A 15,603-nucleotide genomic window follows, 5' to 3' on the forward strand; every position below is an offset into this window, starting at 1 on the left:
TGAACTTTGCGCTGGTAACAATCTGGATAGTCTTTTTCCTCTTTTGTCCGGAGGACACGACATCCATGATTTCCAAAAAAATAGTTTCAAATGTGGACTCATCAGACCACAGCACACTTTTTCACTTTGCATCTGTCCATTTCAATATGAGCTCAGGCCCAGAGAAGGCAGTGGCGTTTCTGGATGTTGTTGATGTATGGCTTTCGCTTTGCATGGTAGAGTTTTAACTTGCACTTGTAGATGTAGCGATGAACTGTGTTAACTGACAATGGTTTTCTGACGTGTTCCTGAGCCCACATGGTAAGATCCTTTACACAATGATGTCAGTTTTTAATGCAGTGCCTGAGGGATCGAAGCTCACGGGCATTCAATGTTGGTTTTTGGCCTTGCTGCTTACATGTATTGAAAGTTCTCCAGATTCTCTGAATCATCTGATTATATTATGGACTGTAGATGATGGAATCCCTAAATTCCTTGCAAATGAATGTTGAGAAACATTGTTCTTAAACTATTGGATGATTTTTTTCATACCACTGTTCACAAAGTGGTGATCCTCACCCCATCTTTGCTTGTGAATGGCTGAGCCTTTTGGGGATGCTCCTTTTATACCCAATCATGACACTCACAATTAGTGTCCTCAGTTCCCAAATGCTTATTGAGTGTTGTTAGAAGGAAAGGTGATGTAACACAGTGGTAAAGATACCACTTTCCCAGCATTTCTGGAACGTGCTGCAGGCATCCATTTCAAAATGAGCAAATATTTGCACAAAAACAATGAAGTTGATCATAGTCACACCATTGTGTGACTATGATCAAGAGGTGGACATCAGCACTTTTTCGGCACATTCCACTGTGACAGAAGATTTGGCCATGAAAAGAGTTGCAGCAAAATTCATGCCGATGGCTTCGGCACGAAGCTACTGACGGAGCAAAAGCGGCACAGTGTTGAATTCTCACAGGACATGCTGGACTCCAAAAAATGATGCCCACCTCTTCCACCATTCGGAAAATTCAGACGGCTTTCGGTGGCTTTTCAGTTGTGTGACTATCCGAGAAATTGTGGAAGAGGTGGGCATGTCACAGCATGTCCTGTGAGACTTCAACATAGAGGCGCTTTTGCTCCGTCAGCAGCTTTGTGCCGAAGCCATCGGCATAAATTTCGCTGCAACTCTTTTCATGGCCAAATCTTCTGTCACAGTGGAAAGTGCCGAAAAAGTGCTGATGTCCACCTCTTCCGCAATTTCTCGGATAGTCACACGATGGTCCCGCATCACCACAGCATTCACTTTGGAAATGATCTGGTCATTTCAGCATGTTGATGGCCGACTGAGCGCGGCACGCTCTCCACCGTTGTGCGGCTGTCTTTAAACTGGTTGTACTGCTCCTTAATCTGTGTGATGCCCAGAGGATCGTCACCAAAAGCCGTCTGAATAATCCGAATGGTTTCCACCGGGCTGTCGCCCAGTTCCTGGCAAAATTTGATGCAGTCACACTGCTCCAGTTGTTCCGCCATTTTCCTTGCAAAGAAAATCCGATGAGAGACTACACCCATCCTCACACAAAGACTGCTTACAAGCAAATTATGCAATCGACAGGCGTGAAAAAATTCACGCATGCGCACGAAGGTTCAAGGTTGGCTAATGCAAGCACACGTGATTCAAATCCATCAGGTTTTTGAAAAAAATAAAAAGGTTGGATACTTTTCTAACAGACCTCGTATGCACAAACACCAAGCTAAATATTTAGCTCAATGTTGAGACAAATATGCACCTTAATAAAAAAGCTAATTGTTCCTCCCTGAAAGACAGATTAATAAAGCATTTAATGACAGACATTTAGCATGTAGGGTATGTTAATCAAATTTGCAATTCAAGGATGTTTTGTTTTAGACTAATATTGTAGCCTGCCATCTTTTGATGCCAATTTCAATTGCAATTTCAGGGGCACTTCTAAAATATTAATAATAAAATAATTTTAAAAAATGTCGGTTTGTGTAAAATTTTGTGGGCTTTGTGTGTGTGGGGGGGGGGGGGGGGGCTCGGAGGGGGTCTTAAATCAGTGTGGAACCGGCAGTGATGGCAGGCACAGAAGGTACCCTTTTTTTGCGCACTCGCGCTTGACCCACATTAACTGGTCTGAAATAGAAATAAGTGGTACATACAGGTAGTTTTTGTGATGTTCCATTTTGCAACAACTCATCTGGGAAGGATAAGGTGCTTGGTAACAAGATATCGTACCACAGATTCCCACACAAATGACTACAATTGTTACAACAATTCTTCCAGCAAACTAGAAATTGTCCCTCGTGAATCTCAGATGAAATTGTGCCTGTGGAGAGTTCATTATATTTTGATATGTGAAGCCACTGGATAACTCATTAGTGTAAGATATTTTAAGCCATAAAATTATGCACAATTACTAGGAGTGTGGTTCCTTCTTTGAGTAACAGCTAGTGTGTGCAGAGTTCCAGTCATAGGCCGCTAGCTGTGGTTACTAGTTGTTGTGGAGGACCGTGTCTGTCCTTTCTGAGTATTTATTTTACAAATACCTGTAATTATATATGCTTGATGTGCAGCTAATTGTCCTACTGGATCATCAAAGAAGTCTGTGCTCCAATATTTCCATCAAATGAAATTTTTGTGTTAATTAAATCTGTATGTTCGTGCTGTTAACACTTTAGCAGATATCGGTATTGTGATAATGTTAGGTCCAGTTAATCAACGATTTCGTAATTTTTAATACCCATACCCATCCTACTCATCACCTATTCCCCCAAAAATATAATTTAATAAAACACCCAAACCAAGGTTATTTTATTATTTTAAGGCCCTGTCACACCTTGACGATTTAGCCAGCGTATACCAACCGTATTTAAAAACGCTGGCATAAGTCCAATAAGTTAAGGGTGTTTTTTATAAGTTAAGAGCAGGTTCAAGCACGTTGAAGCTCGGTGAAACACGCTGAAATACGTCCTGATAAGCTGAGCACCTCAAAACATTTTGGGCATGCTGAAAATTTTCAACGAGTATCAGCGTGTGACTCACACGTCCCACACATGCTGGACATAAGGGCTGTGATGATTTAAACTTTTTAAGCACCATCGCTGTGGTGTGATCATCAGATGACAAACATTTAAAGTGCCCTGCCTGACGGTGATCACCACGCCAACAGATCACATAGCACTTCATTCAGATCTCACCTGATCATGGTCGACTGGCGCTTTAAAAGTTTAAATCATCCCAGCATTTCATTATTCAGGTCTGTGATGACGTGATTAGCGGATGATCAGGTCTGTGTGTATTATCAGGTGTGTGGTGTGTGTGTGTACAACCCCAATTCCAATGAAGTTGGGACATTGCGTAAAATGTAAATAAAAACAGAATACAATGATTTGCAAATCCTCTTCAACCTATATTCAACTGAATACACCACAAAGACAATACTCGTATATTTAATGTTCAAACTGATAAACTTTATTGCTTTTGTGCAAATATTTGCTCATTTTGAAATGGATGCCTGCAACATGTTTCAAAAAAGCTGGGACAGTGGTATGTTTAACACTGTGTTACATAACTTTTCCTTCTAATAACACTCAATAAGTGTTTGGGAACTGAGGACACTAACTGCTGAAGCTTTGTAGGTGGAATTCTTTCCCATTCTTGCTCGATGTATGACTTCAGTTGTTCAACAATCCGGGGTCTCTGTTGTCGTATTTTCATAATGTGCCACACATTTTCAATGGGCGACAGGTCTGGACTGCAGGCAGGCCAGTCTAGTACCTGCACTCTTTTACTACGAAGCAGGGACGTCCCTGAAAAAGATGTTGCTTGGATGGCAGCATGTGTTGCTCCAAAACCTGGATGTACCTTTTAGCATTAATGGTGCCATCACAGATGTGTAAGTTGCCCATATCGTGGGCACTATAACACACCCCCATACCATCACAGATGCGGGCTTTTGAACTTTGCGCTGGTAACAATCTGGATGGTCTTTTTCCTCTTTTTTACGGAGGACATGACGTCCATGATTTCCAAAAACAATCTAAAATGTGGACTCATCAGACCACAGCACACTTTTCCATTTTGTGTTTGTCCATTTCAAATGAGCTCGAGCCCAGAGAAGGCAGTGGCATTTCTGGATGTTGTTGATGTATGGCTTTTGCTTTGCATGGTAGAGTTTTAACTTGCACTTGTAGATGTAGCGTCAAACTGTGTTGACAATGGTGTTCTGAAGTGTTCCTGAGCCCACGCGATAAGATCCTTTATACAATGATCTTGGTTTTTAATGCAGTGCCACCTGAGGGATCGAAGGCCACGGGCATTCAATGTTGGTGTTCGGCCTTGTCGCTTACGTGTAGAAAGTTCTCCAGATTCTCTGAATTTTCTGATTATATTATGGACTGTAGATGATGGAATCCCTAAATTCCTTGCAACTGAATGTTGAGAAACATTGTTCTTAAACTGTTGGACTATTTTTCATGCAGTTGTTCACAAAGTGGTGATCCTCATCCCATCTTTGCTTGTGAAAGGCTGAGAGTTTTGGAGATGCTCCTTTTATACCCAATCATGAGTGTTCTCAATTCCGAAATGCTTATTGAGTGTCGTTAGAAGGAAAGGTGATGTAACACAGTGGTAAATATACCACTGTCCCAGCTGTTTTGAAACATGTTGCAGGCATCCATTTCAAAGCAAATATTTGCACAAAACAATAAAGTTTATCAGTCTGAACATTAAATATCTTGTCTTTGTGGTGTATTCAATTGAATATAGGTTGAAGAGGATTTGCAAATCACTGTATTATGTTTTTATTTACACTTTATACAACGTCCCAACTTCATTGGAATTGGTGTTGTGTGTGTGTGTGTGTATATCTATATATATATATATATATATATATATATATATATATATAGAGAGAGAGAGAGAGAGAGAGAGTTTTTCACGCCTGTCGGTTACGTCATTCGCCTGTGGGCAGTCTTTGAGTGAGGAGTGGCCCACCCTCTCATCGTTTTTTCATTGTTTAGGAATGGCTCAGAGACTGCTGCTTTGTTTGATAAAAATTTTTTCAAAACTGTAAGGCACAACTGAGTGGACACCATTCGATAAATTCAGCTGGTTTTCGGTAAAAATTTTAACGGCTGATGAGAGATTTTGGTCTGCAGTGTCGCTTTAAGGACGGCCCACGGTGCCTGACGGCGATCTGCGCTTCGAGGCGGCAGCGTCTCGCCATTTCAAGTTGAAAACTTCCACATTTCAGGCTCTGTTGACCCAGTAAGTCGTCAGAGAACAGAGAACTTTCAGAAGAAGTCGGCATGAGGAGTTTATTCAGACATTCCATTGTTAATGGACATTTTGTAATGAAAGAACGTGCAGGCAGAGTCGCATGTCGGGCCGGACCCGACCACGGGGGTCGCGACAGGAAAAACACCTCTGTGTTGAAAACCTTAACGGGCAAGTTGGAACATGCCCAAGCTGTTAAACAATTTCTCAGTTACTCACTTGTTGAAAGCCATCAAAAGCCACCTGAATTTTACAAATGGTTTTCAACACGGAGGTGTTTTTCCTGTCGCGGCGCACACAGATTCGCCGAGTCGTTTCCACGCACGTCTTTCATTACAAAATGTCCTTAAACAGTGGAATGTCCGCATAAAGTCCTCATGCTGGCCTCTTCTGAATCTTCTCTGTTCTCTCACGACGTCCTGGGTGAATTAAGCCTTAAATTAGAATGTTTTCAGGTCGAAACAGGCCGACGACGGCGCCTGGAAGTGCTGCGCGACGTCCCGCTCCGTGGGAAGTCCTTACAGCGACAGAAACACCCCATAATCTCTCATCAGCCATTAAACTTTTCACCGAAAACCAGCTTAATTTCTCGAATAGTGTCCACTCGGATATCCCTCACACGTCCAGAAAAAATGTTGATAAAGCAACGCGCGCCGTCCGCAGCGGTTATTCAGACAAAGAGATTCTGACGGGCAGGGTGGAGCACTCCTCACTCAAGGCCTGCCCACAGGCGAATGACGTCACCGACACGCGTGATAAAACTCACGCATGTGCATGAGGGTTCAAGCATGTCTGACGTAAAAACATATGAATCAAATCCATTTATTTTTTGGAAAAAATAAAAAGGACCGCTTTTTTCATCACAGACCTCGTATACACACACACACACACACACACACACACAGTCTATGGTTGAATCGCAAATGTTCATAATTTTCCATAATCCATTCAGCATTCACAAACTATCCAATAGGTGGCAGACATGTCGAAGGGATATTACATAGGAAAAACAAAAGTTGCTTTTTCAACTGATCTGGTGCCTCAAAGTTCAACAAGAACTAATCGGTCCATTCTCATTATGCACTCTGTTTAATATGGAGAATTATAAGATGGCAGCATTTATTGTTTTTGATTTATCGTCTGAACAAGCTGGCTGGGATGGAATAAAACCACTCATCTACATTTCACACATCCAGAGGTAGTACAGAAACGGACCTTAAAAATCCCACTTCACTCTACGGACTGCATTTTATTTAAGTTAAATGAAAACAAGTGCCACACAAAAACTGCAGCACACGTCAACTGCAATTTTTCTTAGCCGTCCTACTTTGAGGGAAGGCTGTAATGCAGGACAGGGCAGGCCTGTGTGCTGCTGCGCACAAAATCAGCATTTGTGCGTGTCAGACGTGCATGACTACCGCCATTATAATTCTGGGCAGGTGATCAGACTTGACCCCCACCAACTATGTCTGGCCCGCCAGCCAAGATCGTGTGCCAAGTGTCTGGTGCTGCCCGACTCCCCACTGGCTGGTTAATGAAGGGCTTTTTGGGGGAGTCGGGGCTGGGTGGAGTGGGCGGGGTGGGCCTCACTCTGCAGCTTGAATCGCAGGCCTGTATCAGGCCAGCTGTTAATTCACAGCTCCATCGCCACCACAACAAACAGAGGCCACACAAGGGCCAGGCAGGGCAGGCAGCACTGGGGCCCCAAAAAAGACCCGGTGATCAATTTCATCACCGTCACTACGGAAACTGAGCTGTCTCTATTGGGCTCGGTGAGAGAAAGATCTCCCTCCCTTTCCTGCCTCCATCTATATCTCTTCCCTTCAGCGTCTCCTTCTTGTCATCGACCATCCTTCTGTCACCTGCCTCCCCTGAACAATTCAGCCACTGTCCTTGCGTCTATCCGAGCAAGTGCAGAAACTATAAAACACACCACTGGCATCCAAATGCAGCCATTTGTTAAGCTGCTAATTCAAAAACAGGCAGCCGCTTCCTCAGCGGGCTTCCTGTCACCACCACGCTTGCTGAAACAAACACAGTTGGTCTCAAAGTCCAACTGCAGAACCATATTGCAGGGTTCAACTCTGAAACATCAGGTACAGATCCACGTGGAGCTTTTTTCCACCCAAGAGGAGGTCAGGCAACAAAGAGGAAGTGCTTTCATTCCAAATTGCCTTTAAAATGCCCTGAAGGTGCACATTTTCAGCTGGGTGGCCCTGATGAGAGACACAACCTCACTGTAACTCTAACCACAGTCTACTGTCGCCCAGAGCACATGTTTCACAAATCAAAAACCACGCTGCACCCAAAGACTCAACACAGGGCTCAAGGCCGCACGATGGAGCACTGTGCAAATGATTGCTCTGCCCATGCACAAACCGACCAGCAACATCACTCACATCTGCAACGCAACTGGCAACGTCCCTCCGGAAAATTGGAAATAGTCACTGAAAGATTCAAAAGTGAAGTCATTACACACAAACACACACATAATTTTAGCATTTCCTTCCACCACACTTTGTGCTTCATGCAACTTCAATTACTGCAGTTATCAAATGTACTCATGTCAATCAGGAGGAAAACTCGAAGTGCATTCAAACAATTTATGCATCTGCTAAAGGAGTAATAACATTATTATGGCCACCAACTCCTCAAAGAACTCACCGTTTCAACCACAAGGTGACTGAGCAACAGATATATTTTGTGGCTACAAAATGCAACAACACCAACAAAGTGTTACATTCTCACAGACCGGCTCAGTGGGCGTGTCTAACACTGCAAGCAAGAGTCCAAATATGGACTTCAGTGACATACGTCACAGCAGTCTAAAACATAAAACGTTTCAGCAAAAAAATGGTGGTTAAAGCAGAGGGGAGTCTACACATACAAAAAGAATTGTGGAACCTTCAAGGTTTTTGGTGGCACAGTGGCTTAGTGGTTAGCACTAGCACCTCACAGCAAAAAAGTTGTGGGATCGCTTCTCACACTTTCTGTGTGGAGTTTACATGTTCTCCCCGTGACTGCGTGGGTTTCATTGTTAGCTGGTTTTATATTTTCTGTTGTGTTTTTAATCAGGTTCTTTTTGTCTCTTTCTCTAAAATTGTATTGTAGCATTATTAGTTATTATTATTACTATTATTGTTGTTGTTGCTATTATTATTATTAATATATAAACAAAAATAAATTTTAAAAATTTTACAATTTGTCATACATTTGACTCTTACAACAAACACTGAGCCATTAATTATTATACAGAAAACAAATGTACACAAACGTGCTGAGATGCAAACAGTTTAATGCTAACTTTAACATTGAAAACACCATAGACATGCTAACGCGTAAGCATCGGTCCCGTTTTTAAGTTATAAAATACATCTACAACTGTTTCAGAAGACCAGGTCGGTTTAACATAAAAAGGTAAATACTGAGAGGTCAAAATACATTTTTTAACCTACTTGCACTCGTGCTAGTAACAAAAAAATTACTTGCACCAAAAAAAGTTACTTGCACAACCAAAAGTCAATCTTATATCAACCTTAAAACTCCTCCTCTGATGTGTCAGACTCTTCCTCTCCCCTTTTCTCTGTATTTATTAACTACACAGATGTATAATAAAACAAATGGTGACTGGTTTATAACACAATGATGACAGAGTTTGAGGGGAGAGAGAGCGAGGAACCGCAGCGGCAGCCATTTTTTTTCTTTTTTTTGTTTACATGTGCGCACGCGAACGGGACAGGAGTTCCTCAAACTGGAGCTCCTGCAGCTCCAGTTATTTGCTGCAGCTCCTGCAGCAAATAATGAACCTCTCCAAATTGGAAACGTCTCATGAGGATGTTGTGAATCCAGGGACGGCGCTGCTGGCGATGTTTGTCAGCTTTCCACCACAAATAGAACACAGCAACTCACTCCGTGTGTGAGAGTCATAAAACGCAGGCAAGACGAAGACAACACACTGGAAATAGTTTTTTTCTTTATTAATTCCTTTATTGGTTCATTCTACTGGTGCTTATACAACCCCTGGCAAAAATTATGGAATCACCGTCCTCGGAGGATGTTCATTCAGTTGTTTAATTTTGTAAAAAAAAGCAGATCACAGACATGACACAAAACTAAAGTCATTTCAAATGGCAACATTCTGGCTTTAAGAAACTCTATATGAAATCAGGAAAAAAAATTGTGGCAGTCAGTAACGGTTACTTTTTTAGACCAAGCAGAGGGAAAAAAAATATGGACTCACTCAATTCTGAGGAAAAAATTATGGAATCATGAAAAACAAAAGAACGCTCCAACACATCACTAGTATTTTGTTGCACCACCTCTGGCTTTTATAACAGCTTGCAGTCTCTGAGGCATGGACTTAATGAGTGACAAACAGTACTCTTCATCAATCTGGCTCCAACTTTCTCTGATTGCTGTTGCCAGATCAGCTTTGCAGGTTGGAGCCTTGTCATGGACCATTTTCTTCAACTTCCACCAAAGATTTTCAGTTGGATTAAGATCCGGACTATTTGCAGGCCATGACATTGACCCTATGTGTCTTTTTGCAAGGAATGTTTTCACAGTTTTTGCTCTACAGTCATCCACAGTCCACGATTGCTTTTCCTTAGCCCATTGTAACCTTATTTTTTTTCTGTTTAGGAGTTAATGATGGCTTTCGTTTAGCTTTTCTGTATGTAAATCCCATTTCCTTTAGGCGGTTTCTTACAGTTCGGTCACAGACGTTGACTCCAGTTTCCTCCCATTCGTTCCTCATTTGTTTTGTTGTGCATTTTCGATTTTTGAGACATATTGCTTTAAGTTTTCTGTCTTGACGCTTTGATGTCTTCCTTGGTCTACCAGTATGTTTGCCTTTAACAACCTTCCCATGTTGTTTGTATTTGGTCCAGAGTTTAGACACAGCTGACTGTGAACAACCAACATCTTTTGCAACATTGCATGATGATTTACCCTCTTTTGAGAGTTTGATAATCCTCTCCTTCGTTTCAATTGACATCTCTCGTGTTGGAGCCATGATTCATGTCAGTCCACTTGGTGCAACAGCTCTCCAAAGTGTGATCACTCCTTTTTAGATGCAGACTAACGAGCAGATCTGATTTGATGCAGGTGTTAGTTTTGGGGATGAAAATTTACAGGGTGATTCCATAATTTATTCCTCAGAATTGAGTGAGTCCATATTTTTTTCCCTCTGCTTGGTCTAAAAAGTAACCGTTACTGACTGCCACAATTTTTTTTCTTAATTTCTTATAGTGTTTCTTAAAGCCAGAAAGTTGCCATTTGAAATGACTTTAGTTTTGTGGCATGTCTGTGATCTGCTTCTTTTCTACAAAATTAAACAACTGAATGAACATCCTCCGAGGCCGGTGATTCCATAATTTTTGCCAGGGGTTGTAGTTGATAAAACTTGGATAAAGTTACTTGCACCAGTGCTAGTGCAGTATAAAATTACGTGTACCACTCGAATAATATGTGCACAAACTAGCACATGCACGTACTAATTCGACCCCTGATATTACTCACAGACACATGCTCTTTGGGGTTTTAGCAGAGAACAATTAAGATCAAGCAAAATAAAACAAAGAACCAATGAAGCAGCGAGTCGGATCAATGCTTCATTGCTTCAAGCTTCAAAGAAGAGCCGTGCTGCAGAAACGGTTGATTACAGACCCTGCAGGGGTTCTGTAATCAATGTAGAGACATGATCATTTTCCAGACAAACACCTCCAAAAACAACGGCCCGCTCTGAAGGACAGATAAGGCAGTTGTTAAGAAAAAAGGCTATTGATGTCGGTGGATCGAATCATTTCTTAACAATACCCGAAAAGAACCGGTTCTCGATACCCAACCCTAGATATGAAAATACATGAAAAAACTTATTTAAAAAATTATAAAACACAATTTGTTGTTGCAGGTAGTTGCAACAGGTGAATGAACAGGTGGCAATGAATGCTACATTCAAGTAAAGCTAATTAACACCCAAGATCCTACATACTGTAGCTTTAACAGTAAGAATTAGGTAAAAAACAATTTGCACAATATGAATGTAAAAAAAATATTGAGCGCAGATAAGATCACTACCCAAGTTGAATCAATTATTCCCTGACTCTACAACCTACTCTGCAGAAAGTTTCATCCATACGTGTTTCTTATATGTTGACATATCTTTTACACAATCAAAAAAGACAAACCTACTGTGGGAGAAGGGGGGGTTGAAAGACTTTGGGGCTAAACAAATTCATTGTGCCTTCTTTACCTCCACCAAGGACTGCATTTTTATAACGCTTTTCCATCTGATGCATGTATTCAAAGCAGTTTATAACAGAATATCCAGCCTGTTGGGATTAGAAAGACAACTTCCATTGATTATTTTAAGACAAATCTTAAAACTTGTTTATTTTCTATTGCCCATCATCAGTTTTATGGTTTTCACCTTAACGTAATTATTTTTGCTTGTTGGACCTTTGTTCTGTGGTTTTAACTTTGATTTTAGTGGGTGGTATAGAGACCTTTGTTTAATGTTCTGGAGTTACATTCAGCACTTTGTTGATTTTTCTTCATTTAAAGTGCTTTATAAATAAATTTATTATTATGATGCTCCACATTCACCCATTCTCTCTGTCTGTGTGAATGTGAGGGATAATTGTAAAGTGCTTTGAGCTTCTGATGCAGATGGAAAAGTGCTATATAAACACAGTCCATTTACCAGGAGTAATGTAGGGATTAAAAACCTTGCCTAAGAAACCTAATGGGGATTCAACCCAAGCATCCTTTGGTCACAAGCCCACCTCTCTAACCTCTTGACCCTGGGATCCAACTCAACCAAAAAGAAACTCAGGATAGTATAATGGCTTAGTGGTTGCCACTGTTGCCTCAAAGTGAGAAAGTCCTGTGTTTGCTTCCCACCTGCTCTTTTCTGTGTGGAGTTAACATGTTCTCCCGTGTTTGGGTGCTCAGACAAAATTGCGGGTTACAGGCTGTTCACAAACAAATGAAGAGGGGTGAAAATGTAATAAGGGTACAGAGAGGACATAAAACTCTTTAACACACTGTATAACATTGTCTTCAGAATGAAGATTAAAATAATAAAAAATAATAACATCCCATGTATTAAATGGCTCAACTTTCTGTATACTAGACATCTGACTGGCCAAAATTTCAAGTACGTTTTCCTTAAAACAATAAAAAGTGGACACAGAACCACCTGGACTATCGGCTGAGGTCTCAGGGTGCCCTTCTAGTTTCTGGAATGCAACTATTTTTTGGGGGCATTCTAGAAGGGGGCAGGTGTTGGCTGAGCTCTAACCCATGCACCCACACAGCAACAGCATCGACATGCCACTTCAGAGTGAACCTGAGCGGGCATGCTGGCCCAAAGCAGTTATTTCACACCAATTAACCAAACATTTCATAAGGAAAAAATAGTATAAAAAAAATCAGGTGAGGTCTGTGATATGTTGACTGTTTAAACTCTGCAACAGCACAAACCCACGTGGCATAAACCGCACGCGTAAAGGCTGTTAGGACAACTTTAAACAGACTCCAAACATGCTTCAGGATTACCTACCAAAGTATTCTTTTTTCATGTGCATCTCTAACTCCTTTTCCAGCTCCAGCGTCAGTGCCTCCAGCCGTCTCTCCGCCTGGCTCTGGCCGCTCTCCCGGCTCGGGGTCACCTGATAAGGCAGTTTAAACCTCTGACCGGTTTTGGATGTCACTCCGTAATTAAATGACGACGGCGAACCCGCAGACCCTCCAGTCTGGGATGACTGCTGCTGCTGTGGATCCGCCGCCGCCGACGGCCCTTGGAGTTGGATCCGACTTTGGACGCCGTTGGAGTCTCCAAACTCCTGCAGCAGCGCGTCCTCGTGCAAGCTGCTCCCCAGCATAGACGACCTGGGCGAGGGCAGCTGCAGATCCGGGTAGGTGCTCATAGACCCCCTGGAGCTGCGAGAGCTTCTGGAACTGTGGCTGGAGATGCTGGAGCGCGGACTCGCCACGCAGTTAGCCGTCGTGCCGGGCCGTGCGCTCCCGTCCTGGCTGCAAATGCTCGATCGTGGGCTGGCCAGCGGCGCCGCGTGGAGAATCGCCCCTTCCAGGTCGTGGTTGACCACGGGCCCGTATCGCGAGTCCGAGTAGCTGGATCTGGGGCTAGTAGTGAAGGAGTACTGACTGGCGGTGCTCGACCTCGGGCTGGCATGCCTCTGGTCGTACCCCATGCTGATGCCGCTGGTGCGGTTGCTGCTGGGTTTGCTGCAGCAGTCGCAGCTGTTGAGACTGGCCCGCGGACTGGAGTGCTTGCTGGTGTCACTCGCCGTGCTTGCATAGCTGGATCTGGGACTGGGCGCGCTGCTGCCCTCACAGTGGACCAAACTAGACCTGGGGCTCGTATACCTGTCCTGACCCGGCACCACCAGGCTCGATCGCGGGCTGCTGATGCTCGATCTCGGGCTGGCGTGCTTGCTCTGCTCCTGTGAAGACGCCAGGCTGGACCGCGGGCTGGTGGCGGTGTATCTCCCGTCATGGCTCGTGGTTATGCACAGGCTGTTGCACCTGTTGCCGGGCGCCGGCACCGGCTTGTTGAGAGGCACGCCGTCGAAGGCGGAGCCGGTGCTGTACCTGTGGCCCTGCACCTCCAGAGAGTACCTCCTGTGCCTATCGGAAGCGCCCGTGTAGCACGGCAGGGCCACTTCGGATTTGGTGCAGCAGCCGCCGTCCTCGCCGTCTCTCTGAGGGGCGCAGAAATCCACGGGAACCGTCCGGGTGCAGCTCACCGGGCGCACCGGAGCCGCCGTGTACACTTTATTCCCAGACGTGAAATTCTCCACGGTGTGATGCTGCTGCTGGAGCACGGAGGTGCCGTTCATCGGCTTACTTTTGGGCTCCAAATCGGGGTTAATCACCAGGTCTCTCCTCGCGCTGAACATCCCGTCTTGATACGCGTCGTATAAAGAGAGATCCTCCATCAGTTTGGTGGCGCGGAGTCCCAGATCCTCCTGGTAGTGCTCCATGTCGCGGACAAGTTGTGGGGGGAGAAGCGCTCCGAACTAGCGAGCAGCGCGGAGCGGCGACTTTGCTTCACATGGAAATCAAAATAAAAAACGCCGCTCGCAGCCTTCGCGTCTTTTCTCTCTCTTTTTTAATAAAAACCTCCAACGGAACTCTCCACTGTGCGCCGCATCGTCTTCTCCTGCTTCAAGCTCTTCTCCGAGGAAAAACTCTTTCTCACAGTTTCAGCCGACAGGGATACGTTTGTCAACTTCAGTTTTTGTTAAGTTGAAAGGTCTTTACAGTCAATGGCGCGCTGCGCGGAGGAATTTCTCCTTGTTTGTTTTTTTTTTTTTTTTTTGCTTCTGAATTTCCCTCACCGACCCACGACGATAGATCAAATTAAGATGGACAAACGCATACCGGCTCAGAATGGCTTGTGATATAAATCCGAGGGCAGCAGGTGTGCAAAAAAATCGAGTTAAATGTGCTTTGCGCGGGGGACTCGTTTGCGCAAAGAGGAATGCGGGGAGGGAGACGGGTTGCGCTGCGCCTCTGTGGAATGTGGTTAATGCTGCAGAGAAACAATGATTGCGACCAACTCAGCAAGGGGCTGCAGGCTCTGAAAAGAGAGCAGTTTACAGAGAGGAGGACGTGCGCATTCATCCCAGACAGGCTGAAATATCAAGAGTCCCATTTCACCTGGCCCGACTCCTTTTGGAGCAGAAACACGTTTTAGCGAACAGGTGGTATGGAGGACACAGCGCTGCAAAACTCAAGTTTGTTCACATTTAAAGGGCTCAAACTATGCAAGCCCTATATTTAATCTGTCTTTTCCAGGGGTTTCAAGTTAAACATTTTCAGTCTCTAGGTTCTACTTCTGTGCATGTAGAAACTATTAAAGTATAAGCAAAATTGATGTCTGAAACAACTCATTTTAGACTTCTGTAACATATGTCACACATGCTCATATTGCTATCAGACAGGCCCATTCAGCCAGTGCACAGTGGCAGATCCACATTTTCCATAAGAAACACAGAGCACCCCCCCACACACACACACACACGGACAGAGGGAAGGAGTATGGCCAGAAGCATCTTTTTCATTCAAAGTTATTAATCAGTATTGGATAACTGTATTTCTTCCTGCTTTTCTTCTAATCAACATGATTACAGTTTATCTAAATGTGACACTTTTACACACAAAGCAGGTTAAACATAAGGGAGAAAGTTACACAAGATGAGAATAAATCAGGAAAAGTCAATTATCATTGACTAGTTATAGATAATAATCTCTTCAAACCATTAAATTCCACATAATTAATGAATGATCTGCTCAC

General features: G+C 43.5%; 1 protein-coding gene across 1 annotated transcript in view; it reads right to left on the reverse strand.

The window, feature by feature from the left end:
• Nucleotides 1-14,854, reverse strand: part of wtip (WT1 interacting protein) — a 79,799-nt gene extending 64,945 nt beyond the window's left edge. The window contains exon 1 of the mRNA XM_034185957.1: nt 12,844-14,854. Coding sequence (XP_034041848.1) covers nt 12,844-14,287 — 1,444 coding nt within the window. The 5' untranslated portion in view covers nt 14,288-14,854. The remainder of the gene's footprint in view (nt 1-12,843) is intronic.
• Nucleotides 14,855-15,603: the final 749 nt, after the last annotated feature.

The sequence above is a fragment of the Thalassophryne amazonica genome, chromosome 2, assembly GCF_902500255.1.
Source record: "Thalassophryne amazonica chromosome 2, fThaAma1.1, whole genome shotgun sequence".
NCBI lineage: Eukaryota > Metazoa > Chordata > Actinopteri > Batrachoidiformes > Batrachoididae > Thalassophryne > Thalassophryne amazonica.